This window comes from Bombus fervidus, chromosome 11 (assembly GCF_041682495.2).
Source record: "Bombus fervidus isolate BK054 chromosome 11, iyBomFerv1, whole genome shotgun sequence".
NCBI classification, from domain to species: Eukaryota; Metazoa; Arthropoda; class Insecta; order Hymenoptera; family Apidae; genus Bombus; species Bombus fervidus.
Genome location: NC_091527.1, coordinates 12894863 through 12921526, shown reverse-complemented (window position 1 = coordinate 12921526; position 26664 = coordinate 12894863). Strand labels below are relative to the sequence as shown.

The 26664-nt window shown below is 30.4% G+C and overlaps 11 protein-coding genes and 3 pseudogenes across 12 annotated transcripts; 7 read left to right on the top strand and 7 right to left on the bottom strand.

Annotated features, from left to right (window-relative positions):
• Positions 1-54: 54 nt before the first annotated feature.
• LOC141445852 (mediator of RNA polymerase II transcription subunit 9-like) lies at positions 55-1104 on the top strand (the record flags this gene model as incomplete). Its single annotated transcript, XM_074111971.1, has 2 exons — positions 55-171; positions 286-1104. Coding segments are annotated over 2 exons (258 nt in total), but the record flags the coding sequence as incomplete, so codon positions are not given.
• LOC139991995 (GTP-binding protein 1 pseudogene) lies at positions 1038-2662 on the bottom strand (annotated as a pseudogene).
• Positions 2663-2688: 26 nt separating this feature from the next.
• On the top strand, positions 2689-4517 carry LOC139991994 (E3 ubiquitin ligase RNF157-like). The gene is made up of 6 exons (XM_072012437.1): positions 2689-2870; positions 2952-3155; positions 3224-3466; positions 3649-3809; positions 3901-4171; positions 4284-4517. The coding sequence occupies exons 1-6, from the start codon at positions 2697-2699 to the stop codon at positions 4458-4460; spliced, it is 1230 nt and encodes a 409-aa protein (XP_071868538.1). The 5' UTR covers positions 2689-2696; the 3' UTR covers positions 4461-4517.
• Positions 4518-4847: 330 nt separating this feature from the next.
• Positions 4848-6168, bottom strand: LOC139991907 (large ribosomal subunit protein uL16). Its single transcript, XM_072012307.1, has 3 exons — positions 5945-6168; positions 5390-5695; positions 4848-5223 (listed from the first exon to the last, which is right to left on the bottom strand). The coding sequence occupies exons 1-3, from the start codon at positions 5965-5967 to the stop codon at positions 4893-4895; spliced, it is 660 nt and encodes a 219-aa protein (XP_071868408.1). The 5' UTR covers positions 5968-6168; the 3' UTR covers positions 4848-4892.
• Positions 6169-6761: 593 nt separating this feature from the next.
• On the top strand, positions 6762-7973 carry LOC139991908 (mediator of RNA polymerase II transcription subunit 9-like). The gene is made up of 3 exons (XM_072012308.1): positions 6762-6811; positions 6935-7040; positions 7155-7973. The coding sequence occupies exons 1-3, from the start codon at positions 6777-6779 to the stop codon at positions 7293-7295; spliced, it is 282 nt and encodes a 93-aa protein (XP_071868409.1). The 5' UTR covers positions 6762-6776; the 3' UTR covers positions 7296-7973.
• LOC139992014 (GTP-binding protein 1 pseudogene) lies at positions 7907-9531 on the bottom strand (annotated as a pseudogene).
• Positions 9532-9557: 26 nt separating this feature from the next.
• Positions 9558-11386, top strand: LOC139992013 (E3 ubiquitin ligase RNF157-like). Its single transcript, XM_072012450.1, has 6 exons — positions 9558-9739; positions 9821-10024; positions 10093-10335; positions 10518-10678; positions 10770-11040; positions 11153-11386. The coding sequence occupies exons 1-6, from the start codon at positions 9566-9568 to the stop codon at positions 11327-11329; spliced, it is 1230 nt and encodes a 409-aa protein (XP_071868551.1). The 5' UTR covers positions 9558-9565; the 3' UTR covers positions 11330-11386.
• Positions 11387-11716: 330 nt separating this feature from the next.
• Positions 11717-13037, bottom strand: LOC139991904 (large ribosomal subunit protein uL16). Its single transcript, XM_072012304.1, has 3 exons — positions 12814-13037; positions 12259-12564; positions 11717-12092 (listed from the first exon to the last, which is right to left on the bottom strand). Exons 1-3 carry the CDS (start codon positions 12834-12836, stop codon positions 11762-11764), a joined length of 660 nt encoding a protein of 219 aa, XP_071868405.1. The 5' UTR covers positions 12837-13037; the 3' UTR covers positions 11717-11761.
• Positions 13038-13630: 593 nt separating this feature from the next.
• On the top strand, positions 13631-14842 carry LOC139991905 (mediator of RNA polymerase II transcription subunit 9-like). The gene is made up of 3 exons (XM_072012305.1): positions 13631-13680; positions 13804-13909; positions 14024-14842. The coding sequence occupies exons 1-3, from the start codon at positions 13646-13648 to the stop codon at positions 14162-14164; spliced, it is 282 nt and encodes a 93-aa protein (XP_071868406.1). The 5' UTR covers positions 13631-13645; the 3' UTR covers positions 14165-14842.
• Positions 14776-16400, bottom strand: LOC139991997 (GTP-binding protein 1 pseudogene; annotated as a pseudogene).
• Positions 16401-16426: 26 nt separating this feature from the next.
• Positions 16427-18255, top strand: LOC139991996 (E3 ubiquitin ligase RNF157-like). The gene is made up of 6 exons (XM_072012439.1): positions 16427-16608; positions 16690-16893; positions 16962-17204; positions 17387-17547; positions 17639-17909; positions 18022-18255. Exons 1-6 carry the CDS (start codon positions 16435-16437, stop codon positions 18196-18198), a joined length of 1230 nt encoding a protein of 409 aa, XP_071868540.1. The 5' UTR covers positions 16427-16434; the 3' UTR covers positions 18199-18255.
• A 330-nt stretch (positions 18256-18585) lies between these two features.
• LOC139992455 (large ribosomal subunit protein uL16) lies at positions 18586-19906 on the bottom strand. Its single transcript, XM_072013302.1, has 3 exons — positions 19683-19906; positions 19128-19433; positions 18586-18961 (listed from the first exon to the last, which is right to left on the bottom strand). The coding sequence occupies exons 1-3, from the start codon at positions 19703-19705 to the stop codon at positions 18631-18633; spliced, it is 660 nt and encodes a 219-aa protein (XP_071869403.1). The 5' UTR covers positions 19706-19906; the 3' UTR covers positions 18586-18630.
• A 59-nt stretch (positions 19907-19965) lies between these two features.
• Positions 19966-21339, top strand: LOC139992456 (mediator of RNA polymerase II transcription subunit 9). Its single transcript, XM_072013303.1, has 3 exons — positions 19966-20208; positions 20673-20778; positions 20892-21339. Exons 1-3 carry the CDS (start codon positions 20108-20110, stop codon positions 21030-21032), a joined length of 348 nt encoding a protein of 115 aa, XP_071869404.1. The 5' UTR covers positions 19966-20107; the 3' UTR covers positions 21033-21339.
• Positions 21230-26478, bottom strand: Gtpbp1 (GTP-binding protein 1). 2 transcript variants are annotated; one of them, XM_072013294.1, is made up of 11 exons: positions 26298-26478; positions 25464-25852; positions 25282-25393; positions 25015-25195; positions 24753-24931; positions 24500-24652; positions 24174-24423; positions 23949-24093; positions 23548-23866; positions 23180-23457; positions 21230-23103 (listed from the first exon to the last, which is right to left on the bottom strand). In XM_072013294.1, the coding sequence occupies exons 2-11, from the start codon at positions 25563-25565 to the stop codon at positions 22918-22920; spliced, it is 1905 nt and encodes a 634-aa protein (XP_071869395.1). In that variant the 5' UTR covers positions 25566-25852; positions 26298-26478; the 3' UTR covers positions 21230-22917. The 2 variants fall into 2 exon arrangements, with proteins under 2 accessions (XP_071869395.1, XP_071869396.1); XM_072013295.1 differs by having other exon boundaries at positions 26385-26468.
• Positions 26479-26664: the final 186 nt, after the last annotated feature.

Sequence of the window (26664 nt, the reverse complement as noted above, 5' to 3'; positions counted from 1 at the left end):
GATATAGAGTATAAAAATTTTATTTCACAATGTTTATGTTACACGTATACTTAATTTATTTTTAGTGTTGAGAAAGATCCACATGACACCACACAGAAAGCTAAAGAGTCGCAAGATACAAGTCATAAAATATTAGAGCTCCAAAAGAAATTAGATTCTGCAAGGGCACAGGTATAGTACCATGAAAATTCTTTTTACTTTCGGGATATAAATAAATTTTTTTGTTTTATATATATACTTAGACCATAGGCTGAATTTACGATACATAGTTTTCATGTTTTATAGATTAGAAGATTGCCAGGAATAGAATACAGTAAAGAAGAACAGTTGCAAAAACTTGAAACTCTACGTAAACAACTTAGGCTTAAAAGGGAGCTGTTACTGAAATATCGTAACATGTGTACATTTGAAGTCCCAAAAGTATAAATAATTTTGTTTGTTTAAGAAAAAGCTATTTACAACAGAATGGGTTTTTGCGCATGTTATTTACATATTTGATGCGTAATGAAAAATTAATCGAGAAATTGGCAAATACAAAACCGATTAGGCAGTCTGCACGATTTGTAGCATATTTATTACTTCAGAGTAGAACACATGGTATTCATTTATCTTTTGATCGTGAAAAATTTGTTAGGCAATTAAGATTGTTTACAAATACATTTAGACAAAAGTTGCAAGAAGCTAAAGATGAAATGAAGAAAAATCCACCAAAGTAGTCCTCGTATATATATATTTAAGTTATAGTGGCAAAAATTAGGAAATGAAGGAAGATATATTAGATTTTGTAAAAATTATATATATAGCTATAGTTTATTATTCTAGACTTGATTCAGTTAAAAAAAATTACATTTGTAACAATTGCCTTATAAAAAGGTAATAAAAAATATGAACATCTAATTTTTTAAATTTATTATTCCATTTAGTATAAAAACAAATTCGAATCTTACTTCTATGTTTCTGTTATTTTTTTTTTTTTTTATAGTACAATAAACGAAAATGGAAATTATACGTACATATATCATGTTCCACGAGAATTTTTACTTGTACATCTACAATATGATTTGTATTAGTTAATAATAACTAATTAATAATTTTGTAATTATACATGTTATATTTTTCTTGTGTTCCCTTTCTATCCATTTTGTTATTGTTAAATGTGATATTGTTAATATTTCTTCTATCATCTTAAACTCCCTTTTATATCACTAATTCATAAGTATCTACATATTCTCATTCAATGTTTTTATTTTTTAACCAACACTTGTTCATTATCATTAGTTTACATTTTCTTTCTGTTAAAAAGATCTTTCTTGGATGTGCTACACTGTATCTAATATAAAAATTTTATACAATATAATTTCATATGCCGCATATCTAATGTTATTTTATATCTTTTCTGTAAGAATCTTGTTCTTCTCACATGCATAAAAATGAATTTTATATTACAACTACAGCAAATATATTACAATAGATAGATATTTCCTGTACATCATTTATAAGAGTACAACAATGCAATATTCGAAAAATTAATAATTTTTTCGAAATTTTATCTCAATAAGCACAGATATTATCATGCAAAAAAAGAACATCTGAATATACTTTTGATAAAATTTGAGAAAGGCATTAACAATTACGATATAGGTGCTCGATAGTAGCAAAAAAAAAAAAAACAGATACACACACACACACACTCATCTTTTATATATAGATTATATTCACTTAATACTATTTTAAGATACAGTTGCGTTTATAAAAATAAAACACTTTATGAATAACAACGTATATTTTGTCATCATTTTATCGTTCTAAAAACGACATTTCTATATTTTTAATAATTTAGTCAAAATGTGAAAGACAATTTGTACTCTAATAGGGTTGAGAGCACGATGTGCGTTATATGAAACAGTTCAGGGGATACTTTTATACTTCAAGATGAAAATCACGATCCTTAAGAATACAAGTAACACTAAAACTAGATAAAGTTGTCATTATGATACGTTATAATTTTATATATGCTTTAATATAAATAACCACTAAAATAATATGTTTTATATATAAACGGTATACTCTCTTTACAGTTCTTGAACTTTGTAGTACTTTCCTACAACCCGGGGACTTTAAGATCCTTATTAACAGCCTTAAATTTTCCTGTAATATATTTGGTGGACACATGTCAATTTTCGTAACAACAACAAATACTGGAACTGATAGAGCTAAAGCTAAACCTAGATGTTCCTTTGTCATTCCAACAATACCAGCATTTGCTCCAACCATTAACATACCTAAATATTAAATATTTATGCATTAAGGATAGATGTACATAGATATTTTTTAAATAACATTATCAAAAGGTTTTACCAAAGTCAGGGGCGTGTCCTGTCATTCCAAAAACAGTTGTTTTTAAATATCTTTCATGTCCAGCAAGATCAATGAATGTAATAACTTTAGAAGACTTCTCACATATTTTAACCCAATCCAGGGATCCATGCTCTGGTTTATTTACTACATTACCTATATGCAAAACATGTGTTTATCATACATACATATATTACAATATACATAATATAAAGATATAACGTTTAACATTTGGCATGTCAATCTTGTTCCGTACCAACACTATCAAATCCAAGAATGTCGTTTCCAACGGAACTAGTACGTCCTGTTTGATGACATACAAATTTTACATACTATACACAATGTTATATCTAAAGAAAAGTATTATTTGTAGATACATACCAAGGGATTCATCTATGAATTCTGAGACATATTATTATAAGAAAGGTGCCAATCAGTTATTTTCTCAAATGTCACATATGTTTGATCCAACTGCCTACAGCAAAGAAGATTTATTGTACAATGCTGACAGGGAAGTATGTACGTTTGAAGTATCTGTATATTATATTTATAAAACTTTGAAGTTATCTTTTGTTCATCATTATAATTACTTATAGATAATTCCAATAGCAATCCATTGTGTAGCAGAAGAAGGCTCAGACGAACCGAAACAATCTCATACAACTGTTGCAGTTGTTGAAAAACATTCGGATGGAACATACGTATTAAAAGCTCTTAAACAAAAGCTTTATGTTGATGGTCTTTGTTACTTGCTTCAAGAAATATATGGAATTGAAAATAAAAACGCCGAAAATGCAAAGGTATAAAATAATAATATATACCCAAAATTTCTTATTTTATATTCGTTTCACATCAATTTATTTTTCAGCAACAAGGTAGTGATGAAGATACAGATGATAATGGATCAGAATGTGTTATTTGTATGTGTGACGTGCGAGATACTTTAATATTACCGTGTAGACATCTATGCCTATGTAATAGTTGTGCGGATTCTCTTCGATATCAAGCGAACAATTGTCCAATATGTCGGGCCCCTTTTAGAGCTCTTCTTCAAATTAAAGCTCTACAGAAAGCAACTGGAGCTATTATATCAAATCCACCATTACCAGAGGTCAATATTTATTCATACAAGTAATTATCAAAATGCATGTCAGTGTTATGTGCACATATGTTTACAAATATGTTTATCATCTTTATGTCTTATTCTATTTTGGTACAGTTTGTTGTAAAATTTAATTGAAAACAATAGACTGCCTTTTTAACTGATAAAAGAAATGTTGAATCCTTTTTTAGGGAAGTTGTGAAAATATACCAGCTGGATATGAAGCTGTATCATTAATAGAGGCTTTGAATGGTCCATATATTCCAAGAACTGCTGTTCTTGCGCCAGAATCTCCAGACACTCCTGATACAGATACAGCCAGTGCAATTCAAGCAGCTGAAGCATTAAATAGGTAAAATATTATATTACTTAAATTTTTAAATTTACGTTTAGTTTATGTTAATATAATCGATTTAAATTGTAATTCACATGTTATTTAAAAGGTCTATAGAACGTACACCTGTATCGAAACATGTGTCTTCAAAAGATGGAGATGTATCTGCAAGAACAAGTGGTACTACATGCCCTACCCCAGAATTTCGAATGTCTGTCTTGTTAGCTAGAGATGAACATTCAGGATCACAGAAAGATTTACATACCCGATCTCCAGCAATGAGAATGAAAAACTCCGGACATTTACGGGAAAAAGCAGTATTACGATCACGAGATACCCTTAGACTTGTTAATGAAAAACAACCAGTTTCTCTTTACGAGGTAATCTCCTGATGTCCAATTTTCAATATTTTTTCGTTACATAGCACTTTTAACAAAATATTAAAAATATGTAGATTTTTACTACGTTGACCAAATAAATCAGTATTTACAGGGACAAGGACAAGATGAAGACAGTGAGGCAGAGAAATTATCTCCATTATTAGATGCAGCAACTAGTACAGAGGCACTTGATACACATAGTCGCGGAATATGTGATATAGATATTGATGATGAGATTCAAAATACAGAAAATGAAAATGATGTGGATATTACATGTCATTCACATTGAAATAAATATCATCAGATGATATCTAATTATATCTTCCAAAAAAAAAAATGAAGTATATTTAATTAAGTTTTATAATATAAGATTACACAAATAAAGACGAAATATGACAGCTTTTAGTCTTTTTTTTTTTTTTTTTATCGTGGGGAAATCCTCATGGACACTCGGCGCTGCGTAGCAACGACCGTGTAGTGTCGGACTCCTACCGACTAAAACCGCACGGTGGTCATCCCGATGTTCAGAGGTGCACCCGGGGTCTCTTGCGAATCACTACCGAGTGCAACCTCGTCGTCTATCTCCCTGCCGTTGTAGTTGTCTAGGGAGGCGTCCCGGCTTGAGTTGGAAAGCTAGGGGGAACCACTCCTCCTAGCGCCACGTCCCCTAATGACAGCTTTTAGTCTAGCGGTACATTGGTTCGAAAGTTGGTTGTTTTGCTTAAGCAGCAGCAAGAACTTTCCTAAATCTCTTCCATTCTTCAAGTGGCCCATGTTCTGGCAAATATTTTACGTTACATCCGTCTGGAGCTAATCGGCCAGCTTCTTTCAATTCTTCGTATTCTGAGCGATCATACTTGGTGAAGCCCCATTTCTTTGAAACGTAAATTTTTTGTCGGCCCGGAAATTTGAATTTGGCACGACGCAATGCCTCAACTACAGCAGCCTTGTGACGATCAGAAGAACGTACACTCATAATAGGCTGTCCGATGTGTACTCTTGCCACGGTACCTTGCGGCTTACCAAAAGCACCTCGCATTCCTGTTTGAAGCCTTGAAAAGTATAAAATATAAAATATTTATTCAAACATACGTTAGTATATTACTAATATAATATACTAATGAACAATCCATAGAAAATTTAAGTTATAACTAGCTAAGCATTAATTTAAATGATAATAATAGTTATCAAATAAAATACAACAGAATGGTTATATACCTATCAGCTCCAGCGCATGATAACATTTTATTGATGCGAATAACGTGGAATGGGTGGAGTCTCATACGGATATGAAATTGATCTTTTCCAGCGTTTTTAACCATATATTTATTGGCGCAAATACGTCCAGCTTCAAGGGCCTCGGAACTAAGCTGTTCATATTCATCTGAGACCAAGTGCACGCATAATGGAAAATCTTCCACAGAGGCTTTCTTTTTTCCAAGATCGAAGATACGAATCTTTGGATCAGGCACACCTCTACAGAATCTCGACTTTGGATATGGTTTGTTTTTGCAATATCGATAACTATAGAGAAAAATATACGTATAATTCGTATAAGAAGTGTTTACAAGCATTAACGTTGTAAATATAACATAGAATTTACTAATAGAAATGCATGAAGAACACGCATAACCTCCTTCTATACCATTACAAGAGATTATTATAAACTTCATAACTTACAACTTCATACAATATATACAAGTACAAGAGGCGATAATATTTGTATATTAAACTTAAACATTGATAAAGGAAATAAATACGCATGATACGTACCATCTGGCTGGTCGACGTCCCATAATGGCTATCGATAATTAATAAAAATATTTGTCAAATATAAAAATAATACTTGTATAAGTTTGTTTAATAATTTTAAACGATAAAAAACGAGAGAATGAAGGATATATGTTTGGATACTTCAAGATTAAGACAGATTAGTATCAAACACGTATTCTCTTACGTCCTTTACAAATGTTGAACGAGAAAGAAGCTACAGTTAACTAAACTGAACTCGGTTGCAAGTGAACCTGGTGAAATTTGGTTACAACTTAAAAGTTACTATTTAAGGGAAATTTCTACTCAACGATAGAGTTTTTGCAACAGATTGTGATCGAAGCCATATGAACGCGGCTGTGTTGTCATAGAAATACACAAAGTGTTATAATTACGATGCATTACTTGTACTTGATCAAATTGTTATAATGGAATCGGAATTATCGGAGGAAGGTGCCTTACGCTAACAATTTACAGTGGATGATTTGGATATTGAAATATTACCACTTGTATACGAAATAATTCGGAGATTCGTATATCTTGATAACCTAATAGTTAAGATAATGATACTCATCAATTGACTTTCCTTGGAAATAAAAGTTTTAACCTTTAACGTTTTGTTACTCGTTGTTATTCCTTTTTCTTTTTAGACACACTGTATACATTTTTAATTCTGAGATTATCTTTCGAGACAATACTTTATTTATAATTACAAATGATATAGAAATTATACATTTAGAAAAATATTTTTTAATCTGTTATGGTGTGATTGATAACAAGAAATTAGAGAAGTTATTTCACCAGTATATTAAAACATCAATGTGCTACTAAGTTTATGTGTTGTAGTTATGTAGAAATTATATACAATATGTATGTGTATTAAAATCCTTTTGAAAGAAGTGTATTTCAAATGAAATCTGTTAACATAGATATAGAGTATAAAAATTTTATTTCACAATGTTTATGTTACACGTATACTTAATTTATTTTTAGTGTTGAGAAAGATCCACATGACACCACACAGAAAGCTAAAGAGTCGCAAGATACAAGTCATAAAATATTAGAGCTCCAAAAGAAATTAGATTCTGCAAGGGCACAGGTATAGTACCATGAAAATTCTTTTTACTTTCGGGATATAAATAAATTTTTTTGTTTTATATATATACTTAGACCATAGGCTGAATTTACGATACATAGTTTTCATGTTTTATAGATTAGAAGATTGCCAGGAATAGAATACAGTAAAGAAGAACAGTTGCAAAAACTTGAAACTCTACGTAAACAACTTAGGCTTAAAAGGGAGCTGTTACTGAAATATCGTAACATGTGTACATTTGAAGTCCCAAAAGTATAAATAATTTTGTTTGTTTAAGAAAAAGCTATTTACAACAGAATGGGTTTTTGCGCATGTTATTTACATATTTGATGCGTAATGAAAAATTAATCGAGAAATTGGCAAATACAAAACCGATTAGGCAGTCTGCACGATTTGTAGCATATTTATTACTTCAGAGTAGAACACATGGTATTCATTTATCTTTTGATCGTGAAAAATTTGTTAGGCAATTAAGATTGTTTACAAATACATTTAGACAAAAGTTGCAAGAAGCTAAAGATGAAATGAAGAAAAATCCACCAAAGTAGTCCTCGTATATATATATTTAAGTTATAGTGGCAAAAATTAGGAAATGAAGGAAGATATATTAGATTTTGTAAAAATTATATATATAGCTATAGTTTATTATTCTAGACTTGATTCAGTTAAAAAAAATTACATTTGTAACAATTGCCTTATAAAAAGGTAATAAAAAATATGAACATCTAATTTTTTAAATTTATTATTCCATTTAGTATAAAAACAAATTCGAATCTTACTTCTATGTTTCTGTTATTTTTTTTTTTTTTTATAGTACAATAAACGAAAATGGAAATTATACGTACATATATCATGTTCCACGAGAATTTTTACTTGTACATCTACAATATGATTTGTATTAGTTAATAATAACTAATTAATAATTTTGTAATTATACATGTTATATTTTTCTTGTGTTCCCTTTCTATCCATTTTGTTATTGTTAAATGTGATATTGTTAATATTTCTTCTATCATCTTAAACTCCCTTTTATATCACTAATTCATAAGTATCTACATATTCTCATTCAATGTTTTTATTTTTTAACCAACACTTGTTCATTATCATTAGTTTACATTTTCTTTCTGTTAAAAAGATCTTTCTTGGATGTGCTACACTGTATCTAATATAAAAATTTTATACAATATAATTTCATATGCCGCATATCTAATGTTATTTTATATCTTTTCTGTAAGAATCTTGTTCTTCTCACATGCATAAAAATGAATTTTATATTACAACTACAGCAAATATATTACAATAGATAGATATTTCCTGTACATCATTTATAAGAGTACAACAATGCAATATTCGAAAAATTAATAATTTTTTCGAAATTTTATCTCAATAAGCACAGATATTATCATGCAAAAAAAGAACATCTGAATATACTTTTGATAAAATTTGAGAAAGGCATTAACAATTACGATATAGGTGCTCGATAGTAGCAAAAAAAAAAAAAACAGATACACACACACACACACTCATCTTTTATATATAGATTATATTCACTTAATACTATTTTAAGATACAGTTGCGTTTATAAAAATAAAACACTTTATGAATAACAACGTATATTTTGTCATCATTTTATCGTTCTAAAAACGACATTTCTATATTTTTAATAATTTAGTCAAAATGTGAAAGACAATTTGTACTCTAATAGGGTTGAGAGCACGATGTGCGTTATATGAAACAGTTCAGGGGATACTTTTATACTTCAAGATGAAAATCACGATCCTTAAGAATACAAGTAACACTAAAACTAGATAAAGTTGTCATTATGATACGTTATAATTTTATATATGCTTTAATATAAATAACCACTAAAATAATATGTTTTATATATAAACGGTATACTCTCTTTACAGTTCTTGAACTTTGTAGTACTTTCCTACAACCCGGGGACTTTAAGATCCTTATTAACAGCCTTAAATTTTCCTGTAATATATTTGGTGGACACATGTCAATTTTCGTAACAACAACAAATACTGGAACTGATAGAGCTAAAGCTAAACCTAGATGTTCCTTTGTCATTCCAACAATACCAGCATTTGCTCCAACCATTAACATACCTAAATATTAAATATTTATGCATTAAGGATAGATGTACATAGATATTTTTTAAATAACATTATCAAAAGGTTTTACCAAAGTCAGGGGCGTGTCCTGTCATTCCAAAAACAGTTGTTTTTAAATATCTTTCATGTCCAGCAAGATCAATGAATGTAATAACTTTAGAAGACTTCTCACATATTTTAACCCAATCCAGGGATCCATGCTCTGGTTTATTTACTACATTACCTATATGCAAAACATGTGTTTATCATACATACATATATTACAATATACATAATATAAAGATATAACGTTTAACATTTGGCATGTCAATCTTGTTCCGTACCAACACTATCAAATCCAAGAATGTCGTTTCCAACGGAACTAGTACGTCCTGTTTGATGACATACAAATTTTACATACTATACACAATGTTATATCTAAAGAAAAGTATTATTTGTAGATACATACCAAGGGATTCATCTATGAATTCTGAGACATATTATTATAAGAAAGGTGCCAATCAGTTATTTTCTCAAATGTCACATATGTTTGATCCAACTGCCTACAGCAAAGAAGATTTATTGTACAATGCTGACAGGGAAGTATGTACGTTTGAAGTATCTGTATATTATATTTATAAAACTTTGAAGTTATCTTTTGTTCATCATTATAATTACTTATAGATAATTCCAATAGCAATCCATTGTGTAGCAGAAGAAGGCTCAGACGAACCGAAACAATCTCATACAACTGTTGCAGTTGTTGAAAAACATTCGGATGGAACATACGTATTAAAAGCTCTTAAACAAAAGCTTTATGTTGATGGTCTTTGTTACTTGCTTCAAGAAATATATGGAATTGAAAATAAAAACGCCGAAAATGCAAAGGTATAAAATAATAATATATACCCAAAATTTCTTATTTTATATTCGTTTCACATCAATTTATTTTTCAGCAACAAGGTAGTGATGAAGATACAGATGATAATGGATCAGAATGTGTTATTTGTATGTGTGACGTGCGAGATACTTTAATATTACCGTGTAGACATCTATGCCTATGTAATAGTTGTGCGGATTCTCTCCGATATCAAGCGAACAATTGTCCAATATGTCGGGCCCCTTTTAGAGCTCTTCTTCAAATTAAAGCTCTACAGAAAGCAACTGGAGCTATTATATCAAATCCACCATTACCAGAGGTCAATATTTATTCATACAAGTAATTATCAAAATGCATGTCAGTGTTATGTGCACATATGTTTACAAATATGTTTATCATCTTTATGTCTTATTCTATTTTGGTACAGTTTGTTGTAAAATTTAATTGAAAACAATAGACTGCCTTTTTAACTGATAAAAGAAATGTTGAATCCTTTTTTAGGGAAGTTGTGAAAATATACCAGCTGGATATGAAGCTGTATCATTAATAGAGGCTTTGAATGGTCCATATATTCCAAGAACTGCTGTTCTTGCGCCAGAATCTCCAGACACTCCTGATACAGATACAGCCAGTGCAATTCAAGCAGCTGAAGCATTAAATAGGTAAAATATTATATTACTTAAATTTTTAAATTTACGTTTAGTTTATGTTAATATAATCGATTTAAATTGTAATTCACATGTTATTTAAAAGGTCTATAGAACGTACACCTGTATCGAAACATGTGTCTTCAAAAGATGGAGATGTATCTGCAAGAACAAGTGGTACTACATGCCCTACCCCAGAATTTCGAATGTCTGTCTTGTTAGCTAGAGATGAACATTCAGGATCACAGAAAGATTTACATACCCGATCTCCAGCAATGAGAATGAAAAACTCCGGACATTTACGGGAAAAAGCAGTATTACGATCACGAGATACCCTTAGACTTGTTAATGAAAAACAACCAGTTTCTCTTTACGAGGTAATCTCCTGATGTCCAATTTTCAATATTTTTTCGTTACATAGCACTTTTAACAAAATATTAAAAATATGTAGATTTTTACTACGTTGACCAAATAAATCAGTATTTACAGGGACAAGGACAAGATGAAGACAGTGAGGCAGAGAAATTATCTCCATTATTAGATGCAGCAACTAGTACAGAGGCACTTGATACACATAGTCGCGGAATATGTGATATAGATATTGATGATGAGATTCAAAATACAGAAAATGAAAATGATGTGGATATTACATGTCATTCACATTGAAATAAATATCATCAGATGATATCTAATTATATCTTCCAAAAAAAAAAATGAAGTATATTTAATTAAGTTTTATAATATAAGATTACACAAATAAAGACGAAATATGACAGCTTTTAGTCTTTTTTTTTCTTTTTTTATCGTGGGGAAATCCTCATGGACACTCGGCGCTGCGTAGCAACGACCGTGTAGTGTCGGACTCCTACCGACTAAAACCCCACGGTGGTCATCCCGATGTTCAGAGGTGCACCCGGGGTCTCTTGCGAATCACTACCGAGTGCAACCTCGTCGTCTATCTCCCTGCCGTTGTAGTTGTCTAGGGAGGCGTCCCGGCTTGAGTTGGAAAGCTAGGGGGAACCACTCCTCCTAGCGCCACGTCCCCTAATGACAGCTTTTAGTCTAGCGGTACATTGGTTCGAAAGTTGGTTGTTTTGCTTAAGCAGCAGCAAGAACTTTCCTAAATCTCTTCCATTCTTCAAGTGGCCCATGTTCTGGCAAATATTTTACGTTACATCCGTCTGGAGCTAATCGGCCAGCTTCTTTCAATTCTTCGTATTCTGAGCGATCATACTTGGTGAAGCCCCATTTCTTTGAAACGTAAATTTTTTGTCGGCCCGGAAATTTGAATTTGGCACGACGCAATGCCTCAACTACAGCAGCCTTGTGACGATCAGAAGAACGTACACTCATAATAGGCTGTCCGATGTGTACTCTTGCCACGGTACCTTGCGGCTTACCAAAAGCACCTCGCATTCCTGTTTGAAGCCTTGAAAAGTATAAAATATAAAATATTTATTCAAACATACGTTAGTATATTACTAATATAATATACTAATGAACAATCCATAGAAAATTTAAGTTATAACTAGCTAAGCATTAATTTAAATGATAATAATAGTTATCAAATAAAATACAACAGAATGGTTATATACCTATCAGCTCCAGCGCATGATAACATTTTATTGATGCGAATAACGTGGAATGGGTGGAGTCTCATACGGATATGAAATTGATCTTTTCCAGCGTTTTTAACCATATATTTATTGGCGCAAATACGTCCAGCTTCAAGGGCCTCGGAACTAAGCTGTTCATATTCATCTGAGACCAAGTGCACGCATAATGGAAAATCTTCCACAGAGGCTTTCTTTTTTCCAAGATCGAAGATACGAATCTTTGGATCAGGCACACCTCTACAGAATCTCGACTTTGGATATGGTTTGTTTTTGCAATATCGATAACTATAGAGAAAAATATACGTATAATTCGTATAAGAAGTGTTTACAAGCATTAACGTTGTAAATATAACATAGAATTTACTAATAGAAATGCATGAAGAACACGCATAACCTCCTTCTATACCATTACAAGAGATTATTATAAACTTCATAACTTACAACTTCATACAATATATACAAGTACAAGAGGCGATAATATTTGTATATTAAACTTAAACATTGATAAAGGAAATAAATACGCATGATACGTACCATCTGGCTGGTCGACGTCCCATAATGGCTATCGATAATTAATAAAAATATTTGTCAAATATAAAAATAATACTTGTATAAGTTTGTTTAATAATTTTAAACGATAAAAAACGAGAGAATGAAGGATATATGTTTGGATACTTCAAGATTAAGACAGATTAGTATCAAACACGTATTCTCTTACGTCCTTTACAAATGTTGAACGAGAAAGAAGCTACAGTTAACTAAACTGAACTCGGTTGCAAGTGAACCTGGTGAAATTTGGTTACAACTTAAAAGTTACTATTTAAGGGAAATTTCTACTCAACGATAGAGTTTTTGCAACAGATTGTGATCGAAGCCATATGAACGCGGCTGTGTTGTCATAGAAATACACAAAGTGTTATAATTACGATGCATTACTTGTACTTGATCAAATTGTTATAATGGAATCGGAATTATCGGAGGAAGGTGCCTTACGCTAACAATTTACAGTGGATGATTTGGATATTGAAATATTACCACTTGTATACGAAATAATTCGGAGATTCGTATATCTTGATAACCTAATAGTTAAGATAATGATACTCATCAATTGACTTTCCTTGGAAATAAAAGTTTTAACCTTTAACGTTTTGTTACTCGTTGTTATTCCTTTTTCTTTTTAGACACACTGTATACATTTTTAATTCTGAGATTATCTTTCGAGACAATACTTTATTTATAATTACAAATGATATAGAAATTATACATTTAGAAAAATATTTTTTAATCTGTTATGGTGTGATTGATAACAAGAAATTAGAGAAGTTATTTCACCAGTATATTAAAACATCAATGTGCTACTAAGTTTATGTGTTGTAGTTATGTAGAAATTATATACAATATGTATGTGTATTAAAATCCTTTTGAAAGAAGTGTATTTCAAATGAAATCTGTTAACATAGATATAGAGTATAAAAATTTTATTTCACAATGTTTATGTTACACGTATACTTAATTTATTTTTAGTGTTGAGAAAGATCCACATGACACCACACAGAAAGCTAAAGAGTCGCAAGATACAAGTCATAAAATATTAGAGCTCCAAAAGAAATTAGATTCTGCAAGGGCACAGGTATAGTACCATGAAAATTCTTTTTACTTTCGGGATATAAATAAATTTTTTTGTTTTATATATATACTTAGACCATAGGCTGAATTTACGATACATAGTTTTCATGTTTTATAGATTAGAAGATTGCCAGGAATAGAATACAGTAAAGAAGAACAGTTGCAAAAACTTGAAACTCTACGTAAACAACTTAGGCTTAAAAGGGAGCTGTTACTGAAATATCGTAACATGTGTACATTTGAAGTCCCAAAAGTATAAATAATTTTGTTTGTTTAAGAAAAAGCTATTTACAACAGAATGGGTTTTTGCGCATGTTATTTACATATTTGATGCGTAATGAAAAATTAATCGAGAAATTGGCAAATACAAAACCGATTAGGCAGTCTGCACGATTTGTAGCATATTTATTACTTCAGAGTAGAACACATGGTATTCATTTATCTTTTGATCGTGAAAAATTTGTTAGGCAATTAAGATTGTTTACAAATACATTTAGACAAAAGTTGCAAGAAGCTAAAGATGAAATGAAGAAAAATCCACCAAAGTAGTCCTCGTATATATATATTTAAGTTATAGTGGCAAAAATTAGGAAATGAAGGAAGATATATTAGATTTTGTAAAAATTATATATATAGCTATAGTTTATTATTCTAGACTTGATTCAGTTAAAAAAAATTACATTTGTAACAATTGCCTTATAAAAAGGTAATAAAAAATATGAACATCTAATTTTTTAAATTTATTATTCCATTTAGTATAAAAACAAATTCGAATCTTACTTCTATGTTTCTGTTATTTTTTTTTTTTTTTATAGTACAATAAACGAAAATGGAAATTATACGTACATATATCATGTTCCACGAGAATTTTTACTTGTACATCTACAATATGATTTGTATTAGTTAATAATAACTAATTAATAATTTTGTAATTATACATGTTATATTTTTCTTGTGTTCCCTTTCTATCCATTTTGTTATTGTTAAATGTGATATTGTTAATATTTCTTCTATCATCTTAAACTCCCTTTTATATCACTAATTCATAAGTATCTACATATTCTCATTCAATGTTTTTATTTTTTAACCAACACTTGTTCATTATCATTAGTTTACATTTTCTTTCTGTTAAAAAGATCTTTCTTGGATGTGCTACACTGTATCTAATATAAAAATTTTATACAATATAATTTCATATGCCGCATATCTAATGTTATTTTATATCTTTTCTGTAAGAATCTTGTTCTTCTCACATGCATAAAAATGAATTTTATATTACAACTACAGCAAATATATTACAATAGATAGATATTTCCTGTACATCATTTATAAGAGTACAACAATGCAATATTCGAAAAATTAATAATTTTTTCGAAATTTTATCTCAATAAGCACAGATATTATCATGCAAAAAAAGAACATCTGAATATACTTTTGATAAAATTTGAGAAAGGCATTAACAATTACGATATAGGTGCTCGATAGTAGCAAAAAAAAAAAAAACAGATACACACACACACACACTCATCTTTTATATATAGATTATATTCACTTAATACTATTTTAAGATACAGTTGCGTTTATAAAAATAAAACACTTTATGAATAACAACGTATATTTTGTCATCATTTTATCGTTCTAAAAACGACATTTCTATATTTTTAATAATTTAGTCAAAATGTGAAAGACAATTTGTACTCTAATAGGGTTGAGAGCACGATGTGCGTTATATGAAACAGTTCAGGGGATACTTTTATACTTCAAGATGAAAATCACGATCCTTAAGAATACAAGTAACACTAAAACTAGATAAAGTTGTCATTATGATACGTTATAATTTTATATATGCTTTAATATAAATAACCACTAAAATAATATGTTTTATATATAAACGGTATACTCTCTTTACAGTTCTTGAACTTTGTAGTACTTTCCTACAACCCGGGGACTTTAAGATCCTTATTAACAGCCTTAAATTTTCCTGTAATATATTTGGTGGACACATGTCAATTTTCGTAACAACAACAAATACTGGAACTGATAGAGCTAAAGCTAAACCTAGATGTTCCTTTGTCATTCCAACAATACCAGCATTTGCTCCAACCATTAACATACCTAAATATTAAATATTTATGCATTAAGGATAGATGTACATAGATATTTTTTAAATAACATTATCAAAAGGTTTTACCAAAGTCAGGGGCGTGTCCTGTCATTCCAAAAACAGTTGTTTTTAAATATCTTTCATGTCCAGCAAGATCAATGAATGTAATAACTTTAGAAGACTTCTCACATATTTTAACCCAATCCAGGGATCCATGCTCTGGTTTATTTACTACATTACCTATATGCAAAACATGTGTTTATCATACATACATATATTACAATATACATAATATAAAGATATAACGTTTAACATTTGGCATGTCAATCTTGTTCCGTACCAACACTATCAAATCCAAGAATGTCGTTTCCAACGGAACTAGTACGTCCTGTTTGATGACATACAAATTTTACATACTATACACAATGTTATATCTAAAGAAAAGTATTATTTGTAGATACATACCAAGGGATTCATCTATGAATTCTGAGACATATTATTATAAGAAAGGTGCCAATCAGTTATTTTCTCAAATGTCACATATGTTTGATCCAACTGCCTACAGCAAAGAAGATTTATTGTACAATGCTGACAGGGAAGTATGTACGTTTGAAGTATCTGTATATTATATTTATAAAACTTTGAAGTTATCTTTTGTTCATCATTATAATTACTTATAGATAATTCCAATAGCAATCCATTGTGTAGCAGAAGAAGGCTCAGACGAACCGAAACAATCTCATACAACTGTTGCAGTTGTTGAAAAACATTTGGATGGAACATACGTATTAAAAGCTCTTAAACAAAAGCTTTATGTTGATGGTCTTTGTTACTTGCTTCAAGAAATATATGGAATTGAAAATAAAAACGCCGAAAATGCAAAGGTATAAAATAATAATATATACCCAAAATTTCTTATTTTATATTCGTTTCACATCAATTTATTTTTCAGCAACAAGGTAGTGATGAAGATACAGATGATAATGGATCAGAATGTGTTATTTGTATGTGTGACGTGCGAGATACTTTAATATTACCGTGTAGACATCTATGCCTATGTAATAGTTGTGCGGATTCTCTTCGATATCAAGCGAACAATTGTCCAATATGTCGGGCCCCTTTTAGAGCTCTTCTTCAAATTAAAGCTCTACAGAAAGCAACTGGAGCTATTATATCAAATCCACCATTACCAGAGGTCAATATTTATTCATACAAGTAATTATCAAAATGCATGTCAGTGTTATGTGCACATATGTTTACAAATATGTTTATCATCTTTATGTCTTATTCTATTTTGGTACAGTTTGTTGTAAAATTTAATTGAAAACAATAGACTGCCTTTTTAACTGATAAAAGAAATGTTGAATCCTTTTTTAGGGAAGTTGTGAAAATATACCAGCTGGATATGAAGCTGTATCATTAATAGAGGCTTTGAATGGTCCATATATTCCAAGAACTGCTGTTCTTGCGCCAGAATCTCCAGACACTCCTGATACAGATACAGCCAGTGCAATTCAAGCAGCTGAAGCATTAAATAGGTAAAATATTATATTACTTAAATTTTTAAATTTACGTTTAGTTTATGTTAATATAATCGATTTAAATTGTAATTCACATGTTATTTAAAAGGTCTATAGAACGTACACCTGTATCGAAACATGTGTCTTCAAAAGATGGAGATGTATCTGCAAGAACAAGTGGTACTACATGCCCTACCCCAGAATTTCGAATGTCTGTCTTGTTAGCTAGAGATGAACATTCAGGATCACAGAAAGATTTACATACCCGATCTCCAGCAATGAGAATGAAAAACTCCGGACATTTACGGGAAAAAGCAGTATTACGATCACGAGATACCCTTAGACTTGTTAATGAAAAACAACCAGTTTCTCTTTACGAGGTAATCTCCTGATGTCCAATTTTCAATATTTTTTCGTTACATAGCACTTTTAACAAAATATTAAAAATATGTAGATTTTTACTACGTTGACCAAATAAATCAGTATTTACAGGGACAAGGACAAGATGAAGACAGTGAGGCAGAGAAATTATCTCCATTATTAGATGCAGCAACTAGTACAGAGGCACTTGATACACATAGTCGCGGAATATGTGATATAGATATTGATGATGAGATTCAAAATACAGAAAATGAAAATGATGTGGATATTACATGTCATTCACATTGAAATAAATATCATCAGATGATATCTAATTATATCTTCCAAAAAAAAAAATGAAGTATATTTAATTAAGTTTTATAATATAAGATTACACAAATAAAGACGAAATATGACAGCTTTTAGTCTTTTTTTTTCTTTTTTTATCGTGGGGAAATCCTCATGGACACTCGGCGCTGCGTAGCAACGACCGTGTAGTGTCGGACTCCTACCGACTAAAACCCCACGGTGGTCATCCCGATGTTCAGAGGTGCACCCGGGGTCTCTTGCGAATCACTACCGAGTGCAACCTCGTCGTCTATCTCCCTGCCGTTGTAGTTGTCTAGGGAGGCGTCCCGGCTTGAGTTGGAAAGCTAGGGGGAACCACTCCTCCTAGCGCCACGTCCCCTAATGACAGCTTTTAGTCTAGCGGTACATTGGTTCGAAAGTTGGTTGTTTTGCTTAAGCAGCAGCAAGAACTTTCCTAAATCTCTTCCATTCTTCAAGTGGCCCATGTTCTGGCAAATATTTTACGTTACATCCGTCTGGAGCTAATCGGCCAGCTTCTTTCAATTCTTCGTATTCTGAGCGATCATACTTGGTGAAGCCCCATTTCTTTGAAACGTAAATTTTTTGTCGGCCCGGAAATTTGAATTTGGCACGACGCAATGCCTCAACTACAGCAGCCTTGTGACGATCAGAAGAACGTACACTCATAATAGGCTGTCCGATGTGTACTCTTGCCACGGTACCTTGCGGCTTACCAAAAGCACCTCGCATTCCTGTTTGAAGCCTTGAAAAGTATAAAATATAAAATATTTATTCAAACATACGTTAGTATATTACTAATATAATATACTAATGAACAATCCATAGAAAATTTAAGTTATAACTAGCTAAGCATTAATTTAAATGATAATAATAGTTATCAAATAAAATACAACAGAATGGTTATATACCTATCAGCTCCAGCGCATGATAACATTTTATTGATGCGAATAACGTGGAATGGGTGGAGTCTCATACGGATATGAAATTGATCTTTTCCAGCGTTTTTAACCATATATTTATTGGCGCAAATACGTCCAGCTTCAAGGGCCTCGGAACTAAGCTGTTCATATTCATCTGAGACCAAGTGCACGCATAATGGAAAATCTTCCACAGAGGCTTTCTTTTTTCCAAGATCGAAGATACGAATCTTTGGATCAGGCACACCTCTACAGAATCTCGACTTTGGATATGGTTTGTTTTTGCAATATCGATAACTATAGAGAAAAATATACGTATAATTCGTATAAGAAGTGTTTACAAGCATTAACGTTGTAAATATAACATAGAATTTACTAATAGAAATGCATGAAGAACACGCATAACCTCCTTCTATACCATTACAAGAGATTATTATAAACTTCATAACTTACAACTTCATACAATATATACAAGTACAAGAGGCGATAATATTTGTATATTAAACTTAAACATTGATAAAGGAAATAAATACGCATGATACGTACCATCTGGCTGGTCGACGTCCCATAATGGCTATCGATAATTAATAAAAATATTTGTCAAATATAAAAATAATACTTGTATAAGTTTGTTTAATAATTTTAAACGATAAAAAACGAGAGAATGAAGGATATATGTTTGGATACTTCAAGATTAAGACAGATTAGTATCAAACACGTATTCTCTTACGTCCTTTACAAATGTTGAACGAGAAAGAAGCTACAGTTAACTAAACTGAACTCGGTTGCAAGTGAACCTGGTGAAATTTGGTTACAACTTAAAAGTTACTATTTAAGGGAAATTTCTACTCAACGATAGAGTTTTTGCAACAGATTGTGATCGAAGCCATATGAACGCGGCTGTGTTGTCATAGAAATACACAAAGTGTTATAATTACGATGCATTACTTGTACTTGATCAAATTGTTATAATGGAATCGGAATTGTCGGAGGAAGGTGCCTTACGCTCACAATTTACAGTGGATGATTTGGATATTGAAATATTACCACTTGTATACGAAATAATTCGGAGGTTCGTATATCTTGATAACCTAATAGTTAAGATAATGATACTCATCAATTGACTTTCCTTGGAAATAAAAGTTTTAACCTTTAACGTTTTGTTACTCGTTGTTATTCCTTTTTCTTTTTAGACACACTGTATACATTTTTAATTCTGAGATTATCTTTCGAGACAATACTTTATTTATAATTACAAATGATATAGAAATTATACATTTAGAAAAATATTTTTTAATCTGTTATGGTGTGATTGATAACAAGAAATTAGAGAAGTTATTTCACCAGTATATTAAAACATCAATGTGCTACTAAGTTTATGTGTTGTAGTTATGTAGAAATTATATACAATATGTATGTGTATTAAAATCCTTTTGAAAGAAGTGTATTTCAAATGAAATCTGTTAACATAGATATAGAGTATAAAAATTTTATTTCACAATGTTTATGTTACACGTATACTTAATTTATTTTTAGTGTTGAGAAAGATCCACATGACACCACACAGAAAGCTAAAGAGTCGCAAGATACAAGTCATAAAATATTAGAGCTCCAAAAGAAATTAGATTCTGCAAGGGCACAGGTATAGTACCATGAAAATTCTTTTTACTTTCGGGATATAAATAATTTTTTTGTTTTATATATATACTTAGACCATAGGCTGAATTTACGATACATAGTTTTCATGTTTTATAGATTAGAAGATTGCCAGGAATAGAATACAGTAAAGAAGAACAGTTGCAAAAACTTGAAACTCTACGTAAACAACTTAGGCTTAAAAGGGAGCTGTTACTGAAATATCGTAACATGTGTACATTTGAAGTCCCAAAAGTATAAATAATTTTGTTTGTTTAAGAAAAAGCTATTTACAACAGAATGGGTTTTTTGCGCATGTTATTTACATATTTGATGCGTAATGAAAAATTAATCGAGAAATTGGCAAATACAAAACCGATTAGGCAGTCTGCACGATTTGTAGCATATTTATTACTTCAGAGTAGAACACATGGTATTCATTTATCTTTTGATCGTGAAAAATTTGTTAGGCAATTAAGATTGTTTACAAATACATTTAGACAAAAGTTGCAAGAAGCTAAAGATGAAATGAAGAAAAATCCACCAAAGTAGTCCTTGTATATATATATTTAAGTTATAGTGGCAAAAATTAGGAAATGAAGGAAGATATATTAGATTTTGTAAAAATTATATATATAGCTATAGTTTATTATTCTAGACTTGATTCAGTTAAAAAAAATTACATTTGTAACAATTGCCTTATAAAAAGGTAATAAAAAATATGAACATCTAATTTTTTAAATTTATTATTCCATTTAGTATAAAAGCAAATTCGAATCTTACTTCTATGTTTCTGTTATTTTTTTTTTTTTATAGTACAATAAACGAAAATGGAAATTATACGTACATATATCATGTTCCACGAGAATTTTTACTTGTACATCTACAATATGATTTGTATTAGTTAATAATAACTAATTAATAATGTTGTAATTATACATGTTATATTTTTCTTGTGTTCCCTTTCTATCCATTTTGTTATTGTTAAATGTGATATTGTTAATATTTCTTCTATCATCTTAAACTCCCTTTTATATTACTAATTCATAAGTATCTACATATTCTCATTCAATGTTTTTATTTTTTAACCAACACTTGTTCATTATCATTAGTTTACATTTTCTTTCTGTTAAAAAGATCTTTCTTGGATGTGCTACACTGTATCTAATATAAAAATTTTATACAATATAATTTCATATGCCGCATATCTAATGTTATTTTATATCTTTTCTGTAAGAATCTCGTTCTTCTCACATGCATAAAAATGAATTTTATATTACAACTACAGCAAATATATTACAATAGATAGATATTTCCTGTACATCATTTATAAGAGTACAACAATGCAATATTCGAAAAATTAATAATTTTTTCGAAATTTTATCTCAATAAGCACAGATATTATCATGCAAAAAAAGAACATCTGAATATACTTTTGATAAAATTTGAGAAAGGCATTAACAATTACGATATAGGTGCTCGATAGTAGCAAAAAAAAAAAAACAGATACACACACACACACACTCATCTTTTATATATAGATTATATTCACTTAATACTATTTTAAGATACAGTTGCGTTTATAAAAATAAAACACTTTATGAATAACAACGTATATTTTGTCATCATTTTATCGTTCTAAAAACGACATTTCTATATTTTTAATAATTTAGTCAAAATGTGAAAGACAATTTGTACTCTAATAGGGTTGAGAGCACGATGTGCGTTATATGAAACAGTTCAGGGGATACTTTTATACTTCAAGATGAAAATCACGATCCTTAAGAATACAAGTAACACTAAAACTAGATAAAGTTGTCATTATGATACGTTATAATTTTATATATGCTTTAATATAAATAACCACTAAAATAATATATGTTCATATATAAAATAATATGTTTTATATATAAACGGTATACTCTCTTTACAGTTCTTGAAAATTAACTAAAAAATATCTGTAAATTTCGTTTGAATTTACATTACTAAAAAAACAACGATCTCTTATGAATAAAAAGATTTGTTATTAATTTTCGAAAGTTGCAAAATAAGCTCTCTCTCTCTCTCTCTCTCTCTCTATATATATATATATATATATATATATATATATATATATATGTTTAAGTGCTTTGTACATAAACACAGTTCACAGTTTTGTTGGGGGATTTTGTTCTGACAGTGGTTGAATAATACTATTTACAGTATTATGAGATCGTCCTCCTTTTCGTCCTCTACCTTTTTTATTTGGTCGTTTATTAGATTTTTGAAGCAAATTTTCTTGCTTCGATGTCTGTCCCTCTAACGAAGAATTTGTTTCGGTTGTATCTAATGACTAATGGAAAAATAATAATTTAACATTACCCAAAATTCTCATATTTTTGCATGAGAAAAATATCTTTGTTACGTACTTGCATGGTAGATGATGAGCTTTGTCGATTTTGAGATGTTTTATTTGGTTTATTGGCTCTACACGTTTGTATAACTGTGGTACTAGAATATGGAATAAGTTTCACTACATTGCCCACTGCTTTAGTACGCCCTTCTCTGAATACTATTCTTTGTCCTGGTTTTATATATTCGGGATGCTTTATAAATCTAAAACGTACTAAAGCTTTGTCTCCTGTTCTTAAGCAATCTTGCGACATAGAAATTATGGATGCTGTTTGCCTTATGCTTCCACAATGTACTGAAAATGATTTTAAATAATTTTAACCATAAAAATATAATGAATTATAATTAAATGATTCAGATAAAAAAAAAAAAAAAAGAGAATTACCCATTGCTTGGTAACAAGAACTTATCGTTGTCGGATGATGTAATACAAGAATTTCCCCCTCAAATTCCCAAGAAGCCTGAGGATTTAATGCTGGTGCGACCATCACCATACCTTTTCTAATTTGTGATCTTTTAATTTTTTTCAATGCAAAACTAGCGGTTTGTCCACCTCTCACTTCACGAACAGGCATTCTCTTCCTGTGTATACTTTTTACTGCAATTGGAATAAAACGACCTAAAGGATCAGGTCCTAACAATAGAGTGTCGTTTAACTTAATGACACCTTTCAATGTTGTGCCAGAAACTACGGTACCAACTCCCTGGAATATAAAACGGAAATATAAAATGAAGAAAATTTTTCGTTTTACGGCTAAGACTTCTAATATGTTATAAAATACTAACTGGTACTGAGTATGTATCATCTATTTGGAATTCTGCTGGTTCATCCTCATGACTAATCATTCTTGCGGTTAATAAATTTAGAAACATCTTAAGAAGATTCAAATTTTCTCCTGTTACGTTCGATACTTGAAAAATAGGACATAATCTGTATAAATACATTAATAAATGAAATATTTGTATATTCATACAATAGTAATATGATATTGTAGCAAAATAAAAGCTGACCGTTCTGATACAAAATTAGTAGCGCTAACGACAACATCATCAGGCGTTTTTACCGTAACGGGTACTTTCCTACAACCCGGGGACTTTAAGATCCTTATTAACAGCCTTAAATTTTCCTGTAATATATTTGGTGGACACATGTCAATTTTCGTAACAACAACAAATACTGGAACTGATAGAGCTAAAGCTAAACCTAGATGTTCCTTTGTCATTCCAACAATACCAGCATTTGCTCCAACCATTAACATACCTAAATATTAAATATTTATGCATTAAGGATAGATGTACATAGATATTTTTTAAATAACATTATCAAAAGGTTTTACCAAAGTCAGGGGCGTGTCCTGTCATTCCAAAAACAGTTGTTTTTAAATATCTTTCATGTCCAGCAAGATCAATGAATGTAATAACTTTAGAAGACTTCTCACATATTTTAACCCAATCCAGGGATCCATGCTCTGGTTTATTTACTACATTACCTATATGCAAAACATGTGTTTATCATACATACATATATCACAATATACATAATATAAAGATATAACGTTTAACATTTGGCATGTCAATCTTGTTCCGTACCAACACTATCAAATCCAAGAATGTCGTTTCCAACGGAACTAGTACGTCCTGTTTCAGCTTCGTGTTTATGTCGAAATAATTTTTGACGCGCTAAACCTCGACCATTATCGAGCTCTCCATGTGTCAATACACCCAAAAGTGTTGATTTTCCAGCATCAACATTGCCAACAACAGCCACTCTGTAATTAAAATCTGTTAAACTATGTTTTTCTAATAGCGTTACATTTATTTTATCATTATGTACATTATTTAAAATAAAAACCTGATTTCTAGGAAATCCTGCCTATCTAACCGTCTTCGAACCAGATATTGACCTATAAGACCTTGATCTACTTTACTTTGACGTAGAAGTACACAGTCTGCTTCTAATGTTGCAGCAAGAGATTGTAAAGTAGCAACAGATGCTTCATATTCATCTTCTTTTAAACCATCTTCTGAACCGTCTAAGATAAGATAAATTGTAAATAATTTTATAAATATAAACATTTAAAAGTTATAAATATAAACCTTGTGAAAGTTATATACATACCTTCACCGATACCAATGTCAAAAATTGTTTCACTGCCACCATCTTGAACTCTTTCTCTTAAGCGTTTAAGTAACAATTCATATTGATCCTCCGATGGACTAACTAAAACATTCTGAAATCAATTTTAATTCATTATTATCATAAAATTATATGTTATTGAGATAAAGTATCATGTAACCTACCTTTCCTCTAATGCTAGAGTAATCTACATTTGTAATAGATGCATGATCATTTTCATGTAATTGTTTTATGTTTGGTATTATGATAGACCCATTCCCTGCCATGTTATGCTTTTATATCGTATATATTCTTATAGCGTGATAAATTGTGTTGATTTATATATAATCATTCAGATAAAAATTTAAATTATTTACTGACACGTTGGTATAATAAACATCTTCCAATATTTAAATCCAAATCTTATTCTATAGATTCTTGGTATTAGTACATACATACTAACTAATATATCTTTGTCTCCGGGATTTTAATATTGATTTAAAATTAATATTAATTAAATAATTAGGTATGCAAGGTTTGTATAAATATCTTATACATATCATTTGTCCCTCAGCTGTAATATAAAGAACAAGATATTCTTATATTAAACTTTAAATATAAAATTTGATAGAATATATATGTATATATTTTTAATTCAGGCATATAAACAGAACTACATATATTAAACACATTATGGTTAATTTATATTTTTAATAATTAGAACGCATAGGTATATATGTACAGTGTGTATTCATAACAATAAGCTGAATATATACATCGAGTGGTGAGATTTAATTAATACTAAAAAAATAAGGTCTTGATCATTTCTGTTACAGGAATCTATATTTCAATTTATTACAGACGAATATCTTGATCGACTTTTTATATGAATAAGAATTTGTTTATCTTCGAAGAAATTTACTCGTAACATACTGCTAAGCTATCGTATGTACAAATCGAATGTGAAACAATATAAAAGCTACCAGTTCGTTTACATAAGAGCAATCATATTTTTTTACCTGTTACAATATGTTCATATTATGTACTACCTCTTTGCGTAATCACAAACTAAACGTTAATATGACTTAAAACATCGATGTGCTTACGAAAAAGTTGTCAACGATTGCGCGATCCGATCATTCCGTCCAAGACGATCTAAAATCTAAAGCAATTATTTTGTGTGTGTGTGTGTGTGTGTGTGTGCGTGCGCGTGTGTGCGCGCGCGCGCTAGGTAGATTGTAAAACATCGACAATACTTATCGATGGCTAAGGTGATACGATACTCTCGATGCTCCTTTCGTGATCGATTCTGTTACTTGTGCGATTTCTAATTCATAATATTCCAATTTTCAAATCGAAACACGTATAAACAATCTGGAACATGTA